The sequence below is a fragment of the Pediculus humanus genome, genomic scaffold (genome assembly GCF_000006295.1).
Source record: "Pediculus humanus corporis 1103172108261 genomic scaffold, whole genome shotgun sequence".
NCBI lineage: Eukaryota > Metazoa > Arthropoda > Insecta > Psocodea > Pediculidae > Pediculus > Pediculus humanus.
The window spans coordinates 78,815-103,060 of NW_002987830.1; the positions used below are offsets into that span (position 1 = coordinate 78,815).

Genomic DNA, 24,246 nt, shown 5'->3' on the forward strand with positions numbered 1-24,246 from the left:
AAAAAAACAAAAAAGGCGGGAGAGTCACCGCCTGTTTAAATAAATGATTTTTTGATTTTCGTACGTAAAGGTTGTCGGCCCTTTTTTTTTGTCCGATCCTATCCGATCGATTATTTCCTTTTCCGGTTTTGTTTTATTTATTAAATTTTTTTTTTATATTCGTTTTCGTTCTTTTTTACACTTTTTCATAAAAAAAGCGCGGGAGGGGGAATGAATATCTCATCGGTTAATAAAAAAACTAAAGATGATGATGATGATATGCGTTATTAAAAACGTTTGCAAATTCGAATGGTTTAAAAAAAAAATTTATTTATTTATTTATAATGCGAAGGGCATTGCCAAGGTATTTTATTTTATTTTTTTTTTCACAAATTTAAAATTATTATTTCTTTTTTTTATTATCATTATTATTATAAATTAACGACCGATGGTGGCGGTGACTTTATTCGTCCTTAGAAAATGCCCGTGAATCATTAATAATAATAATGATAATAGTAGGATGTGGGAATTTGGATATGGTTTAAAAAGATCGTTGACTTTTAGATTTTTTTTTTTGTTTATTAAGTTTTACATTTTGCCAGAGGTTTCGAAAAAAAAAAAAATTAAATTAAAAATGGTGGAGGCGGAAACAAAACAAAATCTGATGCGATTAATGAAAATTTTTTTTTCCCTCTCCCTTCACTATTTTTTCCCTGCGTTTTTTTTAAAACTTTTCCTTTCGTTTCCCTTGCTCTCTCTCTCTTTCTCTTTTGTATCCACGGTACTCGTTTTTGAAATCGTTAATACGACGCTAATGATGATGATGATAATGATAATAATAATTGGGATTTGTTATTATTATTATTATTTATTTTCGCAAGAGGGAAAAAATGCAAACGACAAAAAATTTTTTTATAAATCTGTCAAAGGTAGCAACGTAGAAGAAATGATGATGATGATATTGTTGTTTGTTGTTTGTTGTCTGTTGTTTTTTTTCCGGCTCTCAATGATAATCGATAAGTTTAAAAATTTTTTTCTTCCCCCCCATTTTCGAACGCGAGTCTCCGCCACCGAATTTTAACGTTGAATTTTAATTCGGTTTCAATCTCACACATGTCGGAACCTGTCAAAATTTATTATTGAAAAATTCATTCCACATAATTGATTCCGTAACAAAGTTTTTAACCGGTTAAATGCCTTTTACGGCTTTTGTGCGTGTGCGTGCGCGTGTATTTCTTTCAGCGAGTTTAATAATAATGATAATGATAATGCGATGGACGTCCTCGTTACGATTCGAAATTATTCGAACGTCGAATTTTTTTTTCCCACCCGGAAGAATCGTCGTCGTCGTCGTCGAGTCGCGAAAAGGTCAGAAAATGTTTTTCTTCTTTTCTTTTCTTCTTTTCCCGTCTCGATGACGAGAATCCGACGTTAAAATATTTAAATTGGTTTGTTTGCACACACGAGGAAAATTAAAACGAGAAACTCCCCCCCCCCACCGATAGATGCGGTTTATATCGGTGGATTCGTGGTTGGCGAAAATTAAAACGATCGATCGAAAATTTGAAGAAGGTTATTTAGTAAAAAAAAAAAAGATCGAAGAAAGCGGAGGAAGGGAGTAGGGGGAGGATGAAAGGAAGAGAAAGGACGAGAAAAAGTTAAAAATTTTCTATTTTGTTTCCGTGGAAAAAAAAAAAATGACGGAAGACGAAACTTTTGTAAATCATCGCAAGAAGAATTAAATTCAATAACAAAATTGCCGACGGAATGTTTTCGTGGGGGACCCCTCCTTCTCCTCCTCCTCCTCCTCACGCACAAACCATCCTACTCCCCCTGCCTTCGAAACGTTTAAAATCAATAAGAAAATTTTATATGTTTGCCCCTGGGGGCGGTTTTTCGTCTTCCTCGGGGCGCAAAATCTGGAAAATTCGTGTTTTGTCAAATGTTTGCTCGTCTCTTCCCCTCCCCCTCACAAAAATTTTCTTTTTTCCTTTCCCACCCCCTCCCGTCTGTCTTTTTCCTTCTGTCCAATCCCAACGGATGATGATTTAAAAAAAAAAAAAAAAAAAAAAAAAGGAAAAATTTCGTGAATTCTTACTAAATAAATTATTTATTAGGAGCTATATACGAGTTTGTAGACTATAAAAACTAGATTTTTTGGTTGTTTTTGTTTTGTTTTGTTTGTAGTTGTCGTTTGTTTGAATTCGTTCTTCTATAAATAAATATATATATAGATGTATAAATGCGTAACCCTTCGTGATTTTTAATTTATTTATTTATTGAATTTTTCTTTTTTTGTCTTCTTTTTTCGTTTTTTTTTTGTAGTTTATAGCAGACGATATTAAAAACGTATAAACAAAAATTTGTCACGGTCTATAAAATGTTTTTTATGAATAATTTTTTCGTTTTCTTTTTCTTTTTCTTTTTTTTTTTTTAGTGTGCGTTTGAATGATAAAAACTTGTTTAATGGTATCGTCGGACGTCGTTCGATCGCACACGTACATGCATACATATTAATACTCGTTTGCGTGTTTGTTGTTCCCTCTCTCTCTCTCTCTCTCTCGCTTGCTTGATCGTTTGTTTCTGTTTGTGTGTGTTCTCAATAAAAAAAAAAAAAAAAAAAAAAAAAGAAAAAAAAACGAAAACGAAGAAACACGCACGCACTCGGTTGTCTCGATTTGACTTTAAAAAAACGAGTGAAAGTTTTTTTCGGGAATTATTATTATTATTTGTTGTTACTACGCGAGGGGGGGGGTTGCGATGGCGGGTGATCATGGACCAAACGCAGAGGGTGAAGAAAGGGGAAGATTGAAAGTGTCACTCGTCGCAAAAATCTTATTTTTTCTCCCTCGATTTTGAAAAAAAGTTTTCTACGTGTGAATATTGGAGATCCACGTGATTGTTCGACGTGTGCGTGCGTGAGTGCGTGCGAAAGTGCGTGGGAGGTCGGGTGTCGAATCGGATAAGGAAAAAAAAAGGTTAGAGAGAGAAAAAACGTCGTTTTTTTTTTTAAAAAAATTATTCGACTCCCACGTTTTGTTTGTGTGTGTGCGTGCGAGACTGACGAATGTTGGTGGCGACGGCGGTGGCGGTGGCGGCGGTGGTGACGGTTTGAGCAACGGAAAAATTTATTTTTATATTTTTTAATTAATCGCGTCCAATGAGAGCGAATTATTATTATTATTATTTTTTTTTTTGACAAGAAAGAGAAAAAGTTATAACGACGATGACGATGACGACGTTGACGCAGAGCGTTTCGATACAATTTCTCCCGAGTGTGCAATTTTTCGGTTCACTTATTTCCCACGTGCTTTTAATTTCTATTTTATTTATTTACTTTTTTTTTTTTCTTCTGCTTTTTCTTACGTTTTTTCATTAAAAACCCTCTCTCCTCCTATTAATGCTTTTCATATTTTTCTCTCCCCCTCCCCCCCATCCGTCGTTTTACGTGCCGTCAATTTAAAAAAAAAAAAAGATGGCATCCGCACAAGTTTTTTTTTCCATATTGGTGTAAAAATTTTCTCCTGGAAACTTATAGAAAATTTATTATCTCTCTCTCTCTCTCTCTCTCTCTCTCTCTCTCACACAAGTTCGTTTTTCAATTCAATATGTTGATTTCTGTCTCGGTAAAAAAAAAAAAAGTTATTATTATTATTATTCGAACATTTTTTTAAAAAATTCTTTTTTTTGGTGGGGGGATTGTTGTCGATTTGGACGTTGGTTGTATAAGTCTCTCTCTCTCTCTCTCTCTCTTTCTCTCTCCGTGGAATTTATTTCGAACGACATCAAACGTATTATGTTATTATAAATTAACGACTCGAACGTTTTTTTTTGTTTGTTCGTTTGTTTGTTTGTTGGAAATTTTTTTTTAATGGGATGATATCGATGATAAATTTCAGTGTTTGGAACGCAAACGCTCGGAACGAACAAGTCGGAAAGTATGGAAGAAATAAATAATGATAATGATAATAATAGTAAAACGATTGATGATCTTTCGTATTATTTATATCGACTACCAAACAACAACCAAAACAACAACCAAAAAACAACAAGCAGCACCTGTGGAATCGAATCGTGCAATCCAGTCAAAAACGTTTTAAATTGTAAATCTAAAATCGCGGGTGGTCCTTATCTACTACTAACCTCATTCCTTGCCTATGATGAATTTTTTTAGCCTGAAAATGATAGAGAGAGACAGAGAAAGATAGAGAGAGTGAGAGAGAGAGAAAGATTGTTTAAACCGGTGGAGATATACACGGTGGAACTAACTGTAAAACGATTGCCTGGAGCACATTTCGATGGAACACAACACTCGACTTGGGTCTGCCCTTTGATTCCAAGGGATTTCGCGTGGGGTGACGACGACGATGATGATAATGATGATGATGATGTACGACCCACCACTTGTTGTTATTTCATCTCTGAAAATTTTTTCTATTTTTTTTTTTTTTGCACCGCTCGATACCTGGCTGGACAACAACAACGTTGAATTACTTAATCCGTCTGGATTATCGTTTTTATTTTTTGTTTTTGTTTTGGTTGTTGTTGTTGTTGTGGTTGTTATTCGTTGCATTCATTTGAATCCGCCTTATTTATTTATTTTTTTCGTTTAAATCGACGATGGAAAATCAGGTATAAATTTTTTTTTATCAACGTCCGTTGACACCGAATAAACGCAGACGTACATGGAAAAAAGACCCACGCTTAAGAGAGAGAGAGAGAGAGAGAGAACACACACATGGTCTCGCACACGCAAACGCACACGCACGCGGAGGCAAAAGGACGAGAGGTGGCATTGCTTGCTTATACGCAATTTATTAAAACGAAAGAAAGAAAAAGAAAAAAAGAAAAAATGAAAGAAAACTTGTTAAACGTATAAATTAAACGTCTGGACTTAAATAGAAAACTTTAACGTTCGTCAATTGTGTGGTAGGAAGTGTAAAGGAAAAGGATAAATTTTCATGTCGGGCCTACACTCGTTCCTAGTTCGAAAGCATTCGAAAGAAGGAGAGAGAGAGATAAATATTAATAATAATAATAAAGCAAAGAAGGAATGGTTGGTAGAAGAAGAAGGAAAATAACCGACGAGAGAGGAGAGTCGAACGGTTGAATGATCATCATACCTGTTTCAAGTTCGGCCCACATACCTAACTGAATGAACTGAGGGCTACGGAGTGTGTAGCCCTTCTTAAGACCGTGAAATAAAGAAAGAAGGAAAAAAAAGTATATAAATATATATATACATTCGGTTCAACCCACTCAAAAGCCGAATTCATCATCATCATCATCATCATCATGAGTGTGTGCCCACACTCTCTCTCTCTCTCTCTTTTTAATGTCCATGGGAAACTCGGGGTCCTTGTTCTATGCAAATCCACGGAATGACTGAATTTTTTTTTTTTTTTTATTTGTTATATTCTTTTATTATTATTATTATTATTATTATTATCGTCATCGATTCGAGTTTTATCGAATCGAGTTTCGATTTTTATATTTTCTTAGTTTTTTTTACGAACGATCGCGTCGACCGGATGGCGACGAACGGGAAAAGGATTTGGCGAAAGAAGAAGAATTTGAGGATGATGGTGTCGTACCACCCGTTTCCATCTCTCTCTCTCTCTCTCTTTTTCTTCCTTGTTATTCTATCTTTCTTTCTCTACATGTTTTCCATCCTTTAACTTTTTTCACTCGTGGCTCGACAAAGTGTAAACGAGTGAATGCGAGTTTCACGCGCTTTTCGGTTAATTAATCGGGGCGGGGGAGAGAGGGAAAAAGGTGAAAAGGAAAAGAGGGGGAGGGGAGGGAAGGGTAAAAATAAAAAGATAGTCGTAATTACAGTTAAGAGTAATTAAAGATGAGAGCATCATCATTTAATTATAGCAAAACTCTTTAAAACAATTTATGAAATGCAGGTTGAGCGAATTACCGGGGCGTAAATTGTTATTTATAGTTTATTTTTTTTTTTTTACCACTCAAACTCGAACTTTTCAAACATGGTAATAATAATTACCAAATTTGTCGAAATCGTGGAACTAAACGTTGTAATGATAATAATAATAATAATAATAACGATGATGATGATGATGATTTGCATTCGGGTACGGATATTAGCGGCGACAAAAAAAAATTAACGCAAGAATTTCATTGTTTTGTTTTTTTTTTCCCACGCACAAACACACACACACACCCCTCATCCAATCGTCGTCGTACTCGTCATCATCATCATCATTATCATTATCATCGCCGCCGTCATCAAATGATAAATCGTTTTGATTGATGTAATTTTTTTTTTTTTTTGCGTAAAAAATTACGAAAGAAAACAACAAATAAACGGCGGGAGTTCATGCGACAAAAAAAGAAAAAAAAGACGATAATGATAATAAAGTATGATGTAAAAAAAATTGGGGGAGGACGGGTGGGGAGGGGGAAAAGTGATTTTCCCAACAACGAGTCCGAACAAATTTAAACAAGTTCAAACGAGATTTTTCACGTGCGGAAAAATGTTTTTGGGTGGCCTCGGGATATCAATGAGAGACGAAGGAAATTTTTTGCTGGAAAACGAGTTTGCTGGACTCAGCTCGTAGTGTTGCTTTTAGTGTTTTCCTTTTTTCTTTTTTTTATCGTAGTGGAAAAGAGAGAGAGAGAGAGGGGGGAGACAGAGACATGGGCGTTACGGATGGATGGACCTTGGACATTGTAAATTAATCATTTTATTATATCGATCGCGATATTTGGATTTTGTTTATTTAAAATTTCTCCTTATTTGTCATTCAACACCGATGAAAGACAATAATGGAAAGATGTCGTGGAATTAGAAAGATGTCGGTCGGATTGTGATAAATGGGAAGCGGTCGCGGCGGCCAGGGGGGGTGTGGAAAAAGGAACGAAGAGAAAATAAGAATTCAGTATTTTTCAAGAGCGACGGGGGGGAATGAAGGTTTATTATTATTATTATTATTATGACTTTGTGCAGGGAGAGTCCCGGATACTTGTCGGGTATTCGATCGAGGAAAAGAACTGGAGGAATTTGGATTGGTTATTACCATCAAACATTTACGCTTTGACATGGACACAGCTGGAAAAAAAGAAAAAAAAAACCTGATTGCAATTACGAATTCGCGCTCTTTCATCATAATCATCATTATCATAATAATAATTATTATTATTATTATCGGTTTGTTTTTCCATTGAAAATATTCGGGCGGTAAAGCAAAAAAATTTTTTTGTTTTTGATATTTCGAAACGTTGTTCCAAAATGGGAAAACAATCGCACGATTTGTATAGAAGGCAGTGAACTTAACCTGGATAACACATGGACGGATGGATGGATGGATGATGTGGTGGGCAGAATAAACAAATGAAAAGAAATCCTCTCCAGAATTCAGGAGAGTCCCACACCTTAAATGATTCATTCATCTTCCCGGAGGCCGCGAACTGTTTTGTAATTTTTTTTTTTTTTTAAATAGCAGAAGATATTTTGTGTGCCTTATAATAAATTTACTTTCCTTCTCTGGGTGCGTGCGTGTGCGTTCGTAAGTGCGTTCAGATTCGTGTGCCACACAAAAGAAACATTAATAATAATAATAATAATAATGAGTGTTTACGGTGATGATTGATTGATTAAATTCTTTGGAAATTAGTTTCGTTACAATTTGTTTTTTTTACGGCGCCGATTGTTTGTTATTGTTCGATTGTTTTTGATTGTTTTCGTGATTGCGTTTGTACTACTACTACTACTACTACGAACGAAAGGTTTACGATTCTTTCGTCTCATTTTTCACTTTTTGAAAACAAGTTCGCCATTTTTTTTTTTTTTGATAAGGACGACGTCGTGTCGTTAGGAGCGCATTAACTCGTTAAAATGACTACGTTATCGATACCGAGAATTTTTGCGATTCTCGAATTTTTAAAATTTATATTATTATTATTATCATTATCATTGTTTTATCGAGTTTCAAAAGGACGGGACAGAATCGGATTACCGGGGGTCTGGGAATTTGTTCACGGGATCGCGGAAGAGTACGAGAAAAGGATAAAATCCGTTCGCGACGCTCGAAGAGGTGCGCGGATTTATTTCCGGTTCCACCGAAATTTTTTAACTTTTTTTTCCGTTCGTTCGCCCGATTGTTTGTTTGTTTGTCAGAGTTTATAAATAAACGTTTCGTTCCGTTTGTTATCCGGTTCGTTTTTTCCAATCGATTTCTTTTCTTTTTTTTTTTAATTTGTTCCTTCCTTCCTTCCTTCCTTCTTTTTCCGGTTTCATTAGGGAAAAATTCCTCATGAAAGTAATTAAACTTAACAGAATGAGTAGTATTATTAGTAGGAGGAGGAGAGGGAGGAGAAGGAGGAGGGGTGAATTTTAGTTTTAATATGTGAAAAAACAAAAAAAAGTTGAGAACTCATTATAGTCAGTCATTTTTCCCATAAAATTTTTTACAACAAAAAAAAAATTATTTATTTATTTTATTCGTCAAAGGAAATTAGACAATGGTAAAATTGTATTTGAAAAAAAAAACTTTTAAATTTTGTTTGCATAAAAAAAAAATTATTATTATTATTATTTATCTTAAAAATTTAATCAATAAGATAAGATTTAAAGTTCTCACGACACACCTAACCACACACACACAAAAAAAAAACCTGAAAATGAAGAAGAAAAATTCCAAATGAAATTACCGAATATTTTTTGGGCACCGCCTTCGCGAGTACATTTAAAACCCCCCTCCCAAATCAAGGGGAACGGTAGGAGGGGGTAAATGGCGGAAAAAGGTCGAAAAAATAAAAAAGGGAAGGCAAAAAAAAAAAAATATTAAAAAAATGTTGTTGATATTTTCCATTGTGAAAAGGAGGGAATCGTGAAAGAAGAAACGTTGACTGGTTGGATGGTCTGGCCGTGGGGACGTGGTAGGAAAATAGACGCCTCGGAAATTTTTTTTTTTTTTTTTCATTTTCCGACTCTCGTAAAAACCTGAATGAAAAGTTTTCCTAATGAAGAGTGGCGAGAAAAAAAAAATTCGCCGTTCGTTTTTTTTTTTCGTAATAAAATATTTAAAATTATTAGAGCGATGTTGGAAAAGGAAGAGAGAGAGAGAGAGATGGAGAGAGAATATGACGTTATTATTATTATTTTGTGGGCCGAAATGAAAGTGAGAGAGGTAGAGAGGGGAAGGGGGGGGAAGAAAGGACGAGAACGACGTAAAAAAAAAAAGTGCATGTGAAAAAATTTTTCACACAATGGGACTATATATAAAATTATTACTTTTAAACTAATTTTTTATAGCTTTTTATAGTGTTCAAAAAAAAATAAAAAAAAAGAAACAAAGGAAAAAAGAAAAGAAAAAAAGGAAAGGAAAGGAAGGGAAAGGGAAAAAAATCTCATTATTTCGTGATTTCAATACTCGATGTAGAAAAGTAAAAAAAATTTCGACGTCATTTTTGAAAATTACAAAATTCAATTTTCCTTTCTGTTTTCCTTTTTTTCCCAACTTTTCCATTGTTTTCCTTTTTCTTATTTTTTATTTTACATGCGTTCCATCGAAACTTTATCATTAGATAAAAAGGTCTATTAAGAAAAAAATAAAAATAAAAGTTATTTTCTCGCCGACGAATTTATTTTATTTTTTATATTACGAATAAAAAAAAGAATGATTTGTGGAAATTTATCGAAAAAATAAAAAAGGAGAAGATTATTTCGTCACTACGTCATCATTATCATCATTATTATCATCATCATCGGCGTCATCATCGTTTAAAACGAAAAAAAAAAAAAATGATGACGATAGTCAAAGTTTTCGGTTAATAAGAATAATGAAATGACGTCATTTAAATATTTCGACGAATCACGAAAGAGAAAAATTTTTTTTTTTGAATTTCTGAACGTACCTTTGACAAAGTATAATCGACAAACGTTTGTCGTCCGTCGATTGCCATCGACAAATAATAAATAAACACCTCGGAAAATTTTAAAGAAAATTTTTTTTTTTACGCTGTAAGAGGTCTTTTTACCGAAAGTTAATAAGAGGCATTTTTCGCGTTAAAAAAAATTTTTAAAAATGTTCCTTCTCTCTCTCTCTCTCGCTCACTTCAGTTCTCTGATTTTTTTGTTTTGTTTTGATTGATTCGTAAATTACGCGTTGTTTGTTTGTTTGTTCGTTCGTTTGTTTTTTTAACAAATGAGGAGGAAAACGGGGATAAGTTTAAAGGTTATCATGAATTTTTCATTCATTTTTTTTAAGTATACTCCGTAGTATTTCGCATGGAAAAAATAGGAAATGGGAAGGGGAGGAGAAAGGAGATGAGATGAGAGGAAAGGAAAGGAAAGGAAAAGAATTTTTTTGTTTTTTTGCGGGTTTCGTTTTGTTTTGTTATGCCGTTTCCGGTTTTGAAAAAAAGAAAAAAAAATCAAGTAATAAACCTTTGTTATAAAATTAATTTTGTTCGGGGTTTTTGAGTGACAGATTAACTTTCTCGTTCCCGTGAGAAATTAATTTGAAATTATAATCGAATAATAATAATTTTGTTTTCATACAAAATCCTCTCCCTTCCCTTCCCCCCGTTCTCTTCCCCCTTCTCTCCCCTCCCACCTTCCCTTCCCCGCTCACTCTCTCTGTCTCTCTCTTTCTCTTTCTCTCGCAATTCAAAGTTTAGAAAATAATTAATTGTTATGATTTAATTATTATTATTATGATTATTGTTATTGTTATTATTATTATAAAATCAAATTTGCTCAAACTTTGAGATTCCGTTCGAAACCGGAAATGGATGATGACGAAACGGCGAAAATAATAATTCGTAATTTAAAACTTTTTTTTTTTTTTTTTTGAAACGTTGTCTCGGTGTGTTTGTAGTTGTTTCGTCTTTTGTTTTTTTTTTCTTATACTTTTCCTCTCTCTCTCTGTCTTTCTCTTTTTTTCTCTTCCCCCTCCCCCGCTACGCCGCCGCCGCCGCCCCCGTTTTTATTATTTATTTATTTATTTATTTTTTTTTTTGGCCAAAAAGTTTTTTTTACGTGCCTTGTTTATCATATTCGAAGTCGGACCTTTTGTTCCAGTTGTAACCTCGGTTAAATAAAAAAAAAAAATTATTTTATTTTTTCTTCTGTTTTATATTCATCAGCTGGAGAATCATAAAAATAAATAATACGTGGTGGAATGCGAAAAAAAGAAATAAGGAAAAAAATTAAGGGAGTTTCGTCGGGGGAGGAGGGAGAAGGAGGGGTGGGTGAGTTTGAAAAGGAAGGAAATTCTTTTGATTTGAAGTGGTTCGAGTCGATCGTCGTTACGAAGAAATGGAAAATCATCTGGAATCATTTTTCTCTCTCTCTCTCCCTTTCTTTCTCTCTCTCTCTCTCTCTCTCTCTCTCTCTCTCTCTCTCTCTCTCTCTCTCTCTCTCTCTCTCTCTCTCTCTCTCTCTCTCTTCAGCTCGAACTTTGACTCTTACGTCGTTTGTTGTAATCGAAAGGAAATCGTTCGTTGTCGTGTAAGGAAGGAAAGAAAAAAGAAAACAAAATTTCAAGGGAGTTGAAATAATAATAATAATATTCATTAGAAAGTCCCCGTCAACAAAAAAAAAAACTTGACAAAAAGTTAAAGTAAAGGGTTCGACCCGCCGACTCTCCCCTCCCCTCCCCTCTCTCCTTCCCCGTACGATGTTTGTTCGGACTGAGAATTTGAATTTTAAAAATCAAAAAAAAAAAAAAAAAAAAACACGAGTAGGAAACATGCGAAAAAGTCACGCAACGAAAAGAAAAAAAAAGTCTCAAAAGAAGGAAGAAATAATAATAATAATAATAATAATAATAATGATAAAAAGGTATATAAAAACAAAATCCGATGCGAAAACCCTTTACCCCCCCCTCCTCGCTTCTCCTCCTAAATCAATTTATTTAATTAACATTCAAAAATTGGTAAGCCGAAAAAACCCTCTTTTGACTTAAATTTTTCAATTTATCACTTTCTCCAGGTAAAAAATTATTATTGCCAGTTTAATATCGGAAAAGGGAAAAAGAGAGAGAGAAAGCGAGCGAGAGAGAGAGAAAGAGAAAAAGAGAGAGAAAGAGAAAGAGAGAGGGATTTTCTCAATTAATATAATGTATATGTATAAATCCGACGAATGGTATCAATCATCGACGTTTGTTCACTTTGTCGTGGCAGAATCGATTCCGAAATCCATCGTCAATCCTTAATCTGGTCCTTGTTAAAAAAAGGGAATAAAATATTAACCGCAGGAACAGGTTCGCAATCTTCTGATGAAATTGAAAATAATCAACCGAACGAACATTTTGAAATCCTCTTTCCAATTTTTTTAAACCTTACTCTACTTATTTTATCAAAATTATATTTAGAAAAATGTCGACAGTCCAGGAGAGGGGGGGAACTCTCTTTATTACTGGAAAATTTTCGGGAAGATGCTCCAGTTTAAAATTTATTTCAAACGAAATAAATTAATAATAATAATATTAATTTTTTTTTTATAAACGGAGTTTTATTTTGGTTCATTTTAAATAAAATCAGAGAAAATTTTTTTTTTTAAAAGGTGGGGGGGATCTACGATCGTGGATCTTAATCATTATCATCATCATTATTATTAAATCGATATACGTGGATCGATAAAAAAAAAGAAAATTAATTTATTCGTATCAATTTTATTAATTTTGTTTAGCGGCGATGACGTCGACGACGACGACGACGAAATTTTAATGTTTGTTACGAGTGCCAATTTTTATTTATTTAAAAATTTTTTTTTCATTATTATGTCGTCCCCCTTTTTTTTTTGATTTTTTTTAAAATCAAAAGTTCAAGAGGTGAAAAAAAATAAAAAATAATAAAATTTCTGGAGAAAAAACAAAAAAAAAAAAAAAATGGCTGGAAGGAAATTTTTAAATTTCGAATTTAGAAAAAAAAAAAAAAATTTTGTTTGCTTTTTTAATGATTGATTCGATTTTGAAATTTTTATTTTTGGCTCTTTAACACGTCGATAAATTATTATTATTATCATCGTCGTCGTCGTCGTCATCATCATCATCATCATTATTATTATTATTTTCGGGATTTAAAAAAGTAAAAATGATGACGCGTTGGCGTCGTCGACGATGAGGAATAAAAAGGAAAAGTTTTTTTTTTTCTCTCTCTCTCTCTCGTTTCAAAAGTTCGAAAATCCTTAAAATTATTATCATTATTATCATTATTATTGTTATTTATTTTTTTAATAAATACGCTCCAGTGTGTGTTAATATGAATTCGTCATGGAGAATCTTTCCGTCTGGAAATTTTTTTTTTTTACCGAGTAAGTAAGAAGAAAATGGTGCGTGACGAAATGACAAGGAGGAGAAGGGGGAGAAGGAGGAGGGAGGAGTCGCAAAAACTGTTCGGAGCAACGAAGCGAACGGAGAAGATATTTTGAGGCTCCCGTCGTATTCCCCTTTCGAAGGGATTTTTCTGGAACCGAAGTAAATATCCGTTCGAACGGGATACAAGACAAAGAGGAAGGAAAAAAATTATTGTTATTATTATTATGGGGAAGAAGAAGAGACTTGAAATTGTTTACGAATTCTCTCTCTCTCTCTCTCTTTACTGTCGTTTGTGTTTCTTTTTCCACGTACCGAAATTTTTTTTTTTTTTTTTTTTTTATTAACCACAAAATGATCACTAAATTAAAGAAGAAAGAGTGAATGAGAGAGAGATAGAGAGAGAGAGAAGAGGAGTCATAGAAAGAAAACCGCAGATACGGATTCGGTTTGTTGTCGTTGTTGTTGTTGTGAATATCCTTGAGAAAAAAATGTACATGAGAATTGGGTCTCTGGTTTGAGTCATTAATATTATTATTATTATTACGTTTGAATTTTTTTGTTTGTACACTTACCCCGAGAATGAATGAATGAATGTTGAATGAAACAGAAAAAGAGGAAGCGAAAAGAGAGAGAGAAAGAGAGAACAATTGTCGTTTGTCTTTGTTTTTTTTCCGAAAGCAGGAAAAAAAAAAATTTTTTTTTGGAAATTTTTGTCCAGTCGTCGTCACCGCTCCAGGGCATTGTAAAAAATTTTTGTTTGACTTCCGGTTTATGAAATATAAAAACGAAATCCGGTAAAAAAAAAAAAAAAATTTTTTTCGAATCGCGTCGCTTTCCTGGAACGGAACCGGAACAAAAAAAACGGTCAAAACTGTGAAATCGTTTGTTGTTCGTTTGTTTGTTTGTTTATTCATTTTCTTTAAGATTCTTATTAAAATTTTATACCACTGAATCATCATCATCATCATCGGACATCCGTCATTCGTCATCCGTCCGTCGTTTTGTTGTTTTATTAAAAATTTATTCGACTTAAAGAGACAGAGAGAGAAAGAGAAAAGTTTGAGCGGAAAAAACTGGAATCGGTCGAATTTTTAGGTAAAAAATTATGAAACGAAAAAGAAACAAAGCAGAAGAACTTTTTCAAACTTTGATGTAATCGTTGATGATACAAAAAAAGGAATAAAAAGGAATAAAAAAAAGGAAAAAAAGGAAAAACCTCTTAAAGAAAAGTATTTTTGGTCGTGGTGGTGGTCAGACAAATGGAGAGGAGAGGAGAGACGTTGGAGTTAAAAAAAAAAAAGGAAAGAAAAAGAAATTATTATTATTATCTTAATATCCTACGAGTTTGTAAGATGATAATAATAATAATAATAATAATTTTTTTCCTTTTTGTCCTTTTTTTTATTCCTTTTTCCACGAAAAAAATCGAAGGAGGATTTTCATTTAAAAAAAAAAAAAAGTTTTAAAGATCAATTTGGGAATACAAGTGGAAAAAAAGGAAATTAAGAGAGAGAGGGGGGAGGGAATCGATCGATCGATTTCATTGGAAAAAAGGAAAAAATTATTATTATCATTAATTTATTTCATTAGGATTTGAAAAGTAACGGTCGCGCCATAGTCGACAAAATTTTTTTTCTGCCACCACGAATCTTTTCAAATCTCTTATTCGATCCCGATCTAACTGTAAAAATTTTAAATTTTAACCTTTTTTTTAAAAAAAAATTACTCGCTTGTGTCTCCTTTGAAAAAAAATTTTTTTTTCCTTTTTATTATTATTATCATCGTTTTTTTCCTTTTCCTTACGTTTTGAGTCGTTCGCTTTCTTAAAGCAAAAAAAAGGAAAAAAAAAAAAAAAAAGGAAACGGAAAGTGAAATCCCGGTTTGATTTTCATTGAGTTTTTTCGTTTCCCTGTTTATTATTATTATTATTATTTGTTTGTTTTGTTGTTTGTTTGTTTGTTTGTTTGTTTCTTTTAATTTCTCTTATTTTATTTCAAAGGTTTTCTCTATTTGTTTGTTTGTTTTTTTTTGTTTCCTTTGCCTCTTTTTCTTTTCCAATCGTAAAGAGGATTTTGAGTTTTTCATTTTTTTTTTTTTGAGTCGATTGTCAGCTTTTAAAACTTTAAAACCTTTTTCCTTCTTTATTTATTTATTTTTTTTTTGGGGGGGTAGGGGGGAAGCTTTAAAAATTTGAAACTTCCGGTTCGTTACACGACTAAATTTTTGTTTGTTTGAATTTTTGCTACAGGAAAAAGTTTTTCCTTTTTGATGGCAGGGGAGGGTGGTTCATTTAAAAGCAATTTATTTTAAATTTCCCCCCCCAAAAAAAAAAAATATTTATTTACTTTTTTCCTTTTTCATTTTGAAAAAAAAAGATAAATAAATAAATAAAACGGAAATGGAAAAAAAACGAAAGTGAAAAAAAAAAATGATAATAATGATGAAAATAAGTGAATGAGTGAGTGAATGAGTGAGTGAGTGAGAGTTATTTATTTATTTAATAATAAAGTCACGAATATTAATTCAATTCCACACGACAGGTGAATGAAACATTGAAACAATTCAGGCGCGTACACGCACACACGCACACGCACACACAAAACTTTAAAGTCTGCTTCCTGTGTGTGTGTGTTTGTCTTTTATCCATAAAACAAACGGAAAACTTAAATGCGGCGCTGGAGGCGACTTCCAGTCGACTGTGTCTCCCTTTATATTCATTCATACGAAAAACAAAAAAAAGGGGAAGAGAGAGAGAGAGAGACCTCTCTTTCTCTCTTCTCTTGCCCTTTTTTTATTATTATTATTATTTTATTTTTGCGGAAATGCCGACATATTGATTTTATTTATTTATTTTTTATTTCTTTTGAATTTTTTACGCTCGGTGACGTGTCAGGAGAAAATTCATTCACGTCGTCCGATTTTTTTCCTTTCTTTTTGATCCTTCTTGATCCTTTTTTTCCGATCGATTGATTTTTTTACGAGTCCGTGAGAAATTTTCTCACGTCTTGTTAAACTTTTTATCGGAAAAAAGACGAGGAGAATGACGACGAAGATGACGATAACCCCCCCTCAAATAAAAAAAAAGAAAAAGGAAAAGTGGAAAAGAAAAAAAAACCGCAGGCGATGCGAGTGTCGTCATTTTTTTTCATCTCCAGGAAATCGAAAATGAATAAATAAATGACGAAACGAACGAACGAAAGTATGAATGAATGAATGAATGAATGATTGATGACGTCATTGAAAAAGTAAAAAAAATAATAATAACAAAGTTTAATAATAACGGTTATTTTTATCAAATTGTAAATCGTCCGTTTTTTTTTTTTGTTTCTCTAAAAAATTTAATTATTTCATTTACATAACAAGAAATGAAATTTCTCAAAATGGAAAAAACCGTTTAATTCAGTATTATTATTATTAACCCGCCCCCACCCCTTCCTCTTCCCTCTGTCTCCCATGTGTTTCCCTTTGTTTCCCTTCTTCTTCAATCTTTTTTTGACTTTTCCGGTTAAATTTAATTCTCGATACGACACCACCTGAAATTTCTATTTTTTATTTCCTCTTCTCTCCCTCTCTTTTCCCCCCGAACTTCCTTTTCTTCGACTTCCGGTTAAATTTCATTCGCGCTCCGATTCTTTTCATTTATTGTATTCAAATCGTGCGTTGCGCATTTTTTAAAATCATTTTCAAAATTTATTTTTTTACCGGGCAGTTATAATTATTATTATTATTAATCACAATTATCGTGACGGTTGTCGGTTGTTGGGGCGGTGCGTCGATGGTGTTGGTGGTGTTAGTGTTGATGGTGGTGGTGGTGAATCCGTTTTAATTATTTTTCAATTTATTCACGGTAACGAAGCGAATTATTCGAATAAATCGAATCTCATTCATTACTCTTTCGCCGCCGCCGCCACCTCCCCCCGCCCCCGCATCCACTCAATCACTCATTCGAAACAAGTTTATTAACCCTTTTAATTATCATCATCATCATCATCACCATTCGGAAAATAAACGGGGTTTTTATTATTTTTTTTTTTCCGCGTAAATGCGTTCATGAATTTAAATGTTCGTCTCGTAGAACTTTCTAGAAAAAAAACCGAACGAAATTTATTATCATTATCATTATCATTTTTATTTATTTATTCGATTCGGGCAAGCGAATGCGTGAATTTTTAATTGGTGCGTGAATTATAGCTTTATAATGAATAAATGAAGTAGGGGGTCAGGATGAATTAAGTGATGGGAGGAGGGAGAGGGGAAAGTCATTCCCTTCCTCTTTCACCCCCACCCCCTACCCCCCCAAAATTGAAATTTTAAAAAAAATCAAACTTAACTTTTGGTTTCAGATGACGGGGAAAAGAAGCCGTAGTTTTAAATGCGCTGTCCACCAAAGGGATCGAGAGGTGTGCAGCGAAAACGATTTTCACATATTGGTTCACGAACCACCATTGTTCAGAAGGTAAATAAATAATAATTATTATTATTATTATTATTTTAAAATTTTGATAAATTCCGATTATCGAACGGATTACACAACAACGAAGACGTCGACGACGACGACGACAAAAGAGAAAAAAAGTAAAAAAAGAAAACCTTGAAAGAAAGAAAGAAAAAAAAAAAAAAAAACTACTACTGACTGACTGTGGCTAGACGTTTCACCTCTTCACACGTGGGAAGTCCTCCAAGTTCATTTGGGGGGAGGGGTAGGGGAGAGGGAGAGGGAGAAAGAGGGCTACAAACCGAAAAAAACGTGGGAGACAAGACGAACGAACGAACGTTCGTACGTTCGTCGTCCGATCAGATCATTCGATTTCTTTTCTTTTTTTAAATTTTTTCAAATTTTAAATTTGTCTGGTTGTTCCTTTGATAAAACGAAGGTCAAAGGTTAAGGGTCATAGTTCAAAGTTATTTAGAAAAAATTTTTTTTAATCAGGTTTCCGACGGGGGTTCTGCTGATGCCACGTTTGAAATTTGAGCTTTTCCTTTCTTTTTCTTTTTGTTTTTTTGGCTTTACGGTGATTTTGACGACAGTTTTCCCCCGTCGCGTGTCGTCGTTTGTCAGTTCGTCCGTTTTCGAATTTCCTAATGATAATAATAATAATAACAATCGCGAAAATAATTTTAAAAAAAAAATTGTGTCGAGTGTTTTTTTTTTTTTTGTAAAAGAACGTTTCGAAAAATGTGAAAATGGCGGGAAAAGAGAGAAAAAAAGAGAGAGTGAGTGAGAGAGAAAAAGGAAAAAAGGAAAACAGAAGGAAAAGAAGTTTTCACGTTCGTTCGAGCATTTAATAACTCGTAATAAGATTTAACAAAACACGTTATTTTATTTTTAAGAAGAGAAAAAACGATAAAGTAATTAATTGTTTAAAGTTTGCTTACCTGAAGCAGAAAACAATAACGTTGTGATAATTAGCAGAAGGGGGGGAAACAAAATAAGGGGAAAAAGGAAAAACCTTGATCGTGGAAGGATTTTTCACATGACGAGCGCGAATAAAAAAAAATTTTTTTTTTCTCGAACGCCCTTCGTTTTTTTTTTTTTTTTTATAACGGAATTTTTTTTTTTTTTTTACATTAAAGAAGTGCAACGAATTGTAACAAATTTATTCACTTTCTCACTAATTACCAACTTTAAAAAAAAAAAAAAAATGAAAATGAAAAACGTAAAACAAAAGGGTTTTATCCGTGTGTTTGTTTGTTTGTTGTCTGGAATTTCAAGTCGGTTAAACAATATAATAATCCGACGTTCGTGCGTTCACGATACAAACACGAAATAATTTCGATTTTTATTGATTGATTCGATTGATGACGTGAAATTTTTTTTTTTTTTTTTTTTGCAAAACATTAAATTAAAAGAAAAGAAAAGAAAATTCGGCGAAGGAAAGAAGGAACGAACGCGGGCACGCACGCGAGTTTGGATTTAAAAAAAAATTTTTTTTTTCTTTTATTATTAAATGACGGAAACACCTTTAATTAACATTTCGCCGCTTATTCTTTTTACTATAATTAATGCGGGTTTGATTTAATTATTTTTAATGGCGATTTCGGGTCGTCGTCGTCACGTTTTTTTTTTTTACCTTTTTAAAATGAAAAAAAAAATAATAATAATGATAACGAATGAGAGAGAGAGAGAGATGTCGAAAGCACAGGTTTCAGGTATGTATTGTTACGCGATCGCGCACGCGTAAACAATGGAGGAGAGAAAAAAAAAGAAAAATTGTTTCGTGCGAGAAAGTTTTTTTTTAAATCGATTAATAATAATTGATTGGATTCTCGGGTAGCGTGTTTGAATATTAGAGAGAGAGAGAGGAAGAAAGAGAGAAAGAGAGAGAGAGAGTAGACATGATTTAAAACGAAAACGGCAACGGTTACGGAAAGAAAAGGTCAAGCTCACGGTCAAAGGTGAAAGAAATTATATCGAACGTGTTTAATAAATTTTTTTTGGTTTTTTTCTGGAATTTTCGATGCGAGGGAAGGAGAGATAAGAAAAGAAAAAGAGAGAGAGAGAAACAATGGCGAAATTTTCGATTTGATTTGAAATTATAAAAAAAAAAAAAAAATTGTTTTCGAAATTATTCTTTAGAAAGAATGGCGTCAGATTGGAAAATCGGTTTCCTTTTTTTTTTTTTTTTTGTTACCTTTCTTCCTTTCGCCCCTCCACCTCCCCTCCCTTCTTCCCACTCCACTTTATCCGACCCCTCGAATAATCGTTACTAATTAGAAAGATTATCCGGCGGATTTAAATGTAAAATTTTTTTTTCCTTCCTTTTTTTTCTACTTAACGAGGATTTGAGAAACGGAAAGGTTTCTTCTTTTTTTTTCCTTTTTTCCTTTTTTGTTGGTACTCACAAAGGAATGTGTTGAAATTGTTGAATAAACGAGGAAATAATAATTTTTCTTCCCGGTCGTCCACGAAAACCACGAAAGCGTAATAAAGTGAAAGAAAAAGAAAAGGAGGAGGGGAGAGGTCGTAAAGAATGAAAAAAAAGAGAGAGTGAGAGAGAGAGAGATGAAAGGAAAAAAGAAAAAGAATTTTTTTTTTTTGTTTGGCAAAAACTCAGATTTTATTTTTATTTAAGAATCAAAGACCTCTTGAAACAAAGACAATTTATTAGAGGAAAAAAAAAAGAAAAGGAGAGAGAGAGAGAGAGGAGAGAAAAATCAGCTGATGGATTAAGTTGAAATTTCAGAGAGACAAAGAAAGAGAAGGAAAGAGTCGAGGTGCGTGTGAGTGTGTGTAATCTTGCGTTCGTACGTTCGTGAGAGCTTTTTTAAAGAGAGTTTAAAAAGAGAGAGAGAGAGAGAGAGAGAGGAAGAGGAAGAGAAAGAGAGAGATTACACTATCATTTCGTCATTATCAACAATTTTGTTAAACGAACTACGAATTGAACTTTCTGTAGTTTTTTTTTTTTTTATTTAAATCCGAAAAGTTTTTCTCTCTTTCTCTCTCTTTATCTTTCTTTCCCCCTCTCTCTCTCTTTTTCTCCAGTTTAAAATATTTGAAATAAATAAAAAAAAATGTCTGACGATTGTTCTTTAATACAAATTTTTAAAACCTGCGTGTGCATGTACAATTTAAATTTTTTTTTTTTTTTCAATTGTTGTTGTTGTTTGTTGTTTGTTGTTGTTGTTGTTGTTGTTAATGCATTCACGATTCATTTTTTTAAATTTTTTTTTTATTTTTTTATAATTTCAGAATGGTGCGGTTAATAGCCAACGAATTCCTAACGGAAGAGCGAGACCGGAAATACTACGCGGATCATTACACATGCTGTCCGCCGCCATTGTTCATTTTACTCATAACACTAATTGAGGTGAGAGAAAGATAAAGAGAACGAGAGAGAAAGAGAGAGAGAGAGAGAGAAAATCTCTTATTTTAATTATACCTTTTCGTCAACCTCAAAAGCGTGGTAAAAATTCCGAAAGGTTTTTTCTTTTTTTTTCTCACCCGTTCGGTTGGGTGAAGAAGGAGGAAATCGGTTGAAACAAACGAATTTATTAGTATTATTATTATGATTATTATTATTATTATCATCATCTTCATCATCATTCCTATTCGTTATTTTCGAATTATTGACCGTGATAAATTAAATTTTAGAAAATATATATATATATAAATGTATTTTATCCGTTTGCTCGTGACGTTCGCGTACGGAAATTTCCAAGCGATTATTATTATTATTATTATTATCATTTACCGTAAGTTTCACAGACGCGTTGATTCCAGTTTTTTTTTTTTTTTTTTTTTTACAAAATTTTGGAAAGAATAAATCGAAGGGTAGAAATGCGCCGACGTCAAAAAAAAAAAACTAAAACTAAAATTACAACCGGGGGGGAAAAAGATTCGAAAGATTGAATTACTAAACCGGAAATGAAAAGACACCGACCGAGTGAGAGAGAGATAGTTACGGGCAGGAAGTCATTTTAGATTTTTCCCTGTTTTTGGATTTTGTTGTTTGTTTGTTTGTTGGACGTGGAAGCGTGCGTGCGTGGGGGGATGCGCGTGTTTTTTTTTTTTTTTTTCTAAAAAAAAAAACTTTGTTTTATAAATAAATTAAATTTTTCGGCGTCCGCGAACGATGAACGGTTGGTTGCAGGTGAGATGAGGGGGAGGGGAGGGTGTGACGTCATGAAACGTTCGCATTCCGTAACCGTTTTTTCGTGTCGCCATGATAATGATGATGATGATGATGACATCCAGCTTTTTTTTTTTTTTAAATACATTCATTTCTCATCAATTTTTTTTGTTTCCCCTTTCTTCCATCTTTTTCCCTTTTTTTTCTCTTTTTTTCTCGTCGTCTTCCTCCCCCCACTCTCTCTCTCTTCCCCTTTTCTATATTTTTAATTTTATTTTTGTCGAAAAAAAGGAAATCTTATTTTTATATTTGAATGAAATCGTTTCGACGACCTTTACCCAACCAGAAAAGCAGATAGAGGGATACAAAAAAAAAAGGGGGATATTTTTATTGTTTTCGAATTTCGTTGATGACGTCGACAACGACGACGACTGCAATCTTCTTCCACGATTTTATTAAATATTATTATTATTTTTCTGTTTTTTTCCCTGTTTTTACCGAAATTTATTTTTGAACACGTGTGAGTGTGTGCGTGTCACGCATACGTTGAAAATCATTCGCACCACACAAAATTTCGTGTTCCGAACGTGACGTCATAACACACGAAAATTGATGATAATGATGATGACTTTAATATTTTTTTGTTTTTTTTTGCAGTTGGGATTTTTCACGTATTATACGGTCGCGATGGGCGAAGTCAATCCTTCCGGTCCCGTTCCTATAGATTCAGTATTCATATACAGGCCAGATAAAAGACTCGAATTGTGGAGGTTTATATTTTACATGGTTTTACATGCAGGGTGAGTGTACCTGAAATGTTGTTTCCCCCCCTCTTTTTGCTGTCGTCTGAGGTGAGGGGGGCGCAAAAAAAGAAATTTTTTTTTTTTTTTCTAATATCATTCATCTTTCGATTTTCATTCAAGGTGGCTCCATTTATTATTTAATTTACTAGTCCAAGTCCTCGTCGGACTCCCACTCGAAATGGTTCACGGTTCCTTGAGAATAGGAGCCGTTTACATGGCGGGAGTTTTGGCGGGTTCTTTAGGCACGTCGGTTTTCGACACGGACGTTTACCTCGTGGGAGCATCTGGCGGAGTGTACGCTTTGCTCGCCGCTCATTTGGCAAATATTTTACTCAATTACAGCAACATGGAATTCGGCATAGTTCGACTCATAGGCATATTCGTCGTGGGTGAGTTTGGAAACAAAAGGAAAAAGAAAAAGGAAAAAGGAAAAGGGGGAAAAGTAAAAGAAAATGAAATTTTTTTTGTTTTTGTTTTTGTTACAGCGTCTGCGGATGTCGGATTTGCAATTTACGACAGGTACGCGGCGGAACAAGTCGGTCCACCGGTTTCCTACGTGGCTCATTTAACGGGAGCTTTGGCCGGACTAACAATCGGACTTTTGGTTCTTAAAAATTTCGAACAAAAGCTTCACGAGCAATTAATGTGGTAAGTATCATCATTTTCGGAATGATGCGAACACTCACGTACGCACGCACGCACGCACACACGTTCGAACAAACGCGTGGTGCGTGCGAGAATAGTAATAATAATGATAATGATAATATTTACGAAAATAATTTTACTCACACCACGAAAATATCCATAGAGAGCAATAAAAATAAGTAATAAAAAACCGTAAATATTCTCGCTCTCTCTCTCTCTTTTTTTTTTTTTTTTTAAAGAAGAAGCAGAAGACTTTTCAAAAAAATAAAAACAATTACCACGATGCCCAATATTATTATTATGTAACTTTATATTGCATTTTTCAGGTGGGTCGCCCTCGGGGTTTACGCAGCCTGTACGATATTCGCCATCTTATTTAACGTTTTCAATCCGGGACCGCCGCCGTTTCCATGATATGAGGCCTACCCAGGACGTTACGTCCTGGGTGGTGGCCTGCCTGTTATAAGTCAGTAGGACATTCCGAAAGTGAAAATAATCAATTAATTAATTATATGTCGCGAAAAATGAGCGAAAGGCGAGACGGGGGGGAGGAGAGAAATGTTTTAAATGATGAGTTTTCTCTCTCACTCTCCCTCTCTCTCTTTCTCTGCCTCGGAGCTTTTCCGTCGTGAAAAGGACATAGATAAAACAAAAATGAAAAACTCGCTTTTTCGCACGTGCACGTTCACGCACATGTAAATATTTCACACGTAAAACACACACACACATATTTACACTCGTGAACTTTATTTATTTATTTAAACGTTTGAAATGATAATAATGATAATGATAATGATAATAAAAAATATCGAAAGACTTTTACTACTCGCTGTAATATCGGTCGGGGAATTTTTTTTTTTAATGGAAAAACAAAAAAAGAAAATTGCACGTTGTATTTTGTGTACCGTTACGATTCGACACCATCGTCGTCGTCGTCGTCGTCAACGTCGTCGTCAACGT

General features: G+C 33.6%; 3 protein-coding genes across 3 annotated transcripts; all 3 read left to right on the forward strand.

Moving 5' to 3' along the window:
• Nucleotides 1–6,479: 6,479 nt before the first annotated feature.
• On the forward strand, nucleotides 6,480–6,684 carry Phum_PHUM493250 (uncharacterized protein; the record flags this gene model as incomplete). The annotated part of the gene is made up of 2 exons (XM_002430618.1): nucleotides 6,480–6,559; nucleotides 6,606–6,684. 2 exons carry the CDS (start codon nucleotides 6,480–6,482, stop codon nucleotides 6,682–6,684), a joined length of 159 nt encoding a protein of 52 aa, XP_002430663.1.
• Nucleotides 6,685–6,819: 135 nt separating this feature from the next.
• On the forward strand, nucleotides 6,820–7,043 carry Phum_PHUM493260 (uncharacterized protein; the record flags this gene model as incomplete). Its single annotated transcript, XM_002430619.1, has 2 exons — nucleotides 6,820–6,884; nucleotides 6,953–7,043. The coding sequence occupies 2 exons, from the start codon at nucleotides 6,820–6,822 to the stop codon at nucleotides 7,041–7,043; spliced, it is 156 nt and encodes a 51-aa protein (XP_002430664.1).
• A 10,568-nt stretch (nucleotides 7,044–17,611) lies between these two features.
• Nucleotides 17,612–23,700, forward strand: Phum_PHUM493270 (protein rhomboid, putative; the record flags this gene model as incomplete). The annotated part of the gene is made up of 6 exons (XM_002430620.1): nucleotides 17,612–17,724; nucleotides 20,959–21,076; nucleotides 22,496–22,638; nucleotides 22,762–23,030; nucleotides 23,127–23,289; nucleotides 23,613–23,700. The coding sequence occupies 6 exons, from the start codon at nucleotides 17,612–17,614 to the stop codon at nucleotides 23,698–23,700; spliced, it is 894 nt and encodes a 297-aa protein (XP_002430665.1).
• Nucleotides 23,701–24,246: the final 546 nt, after the last annotated feature.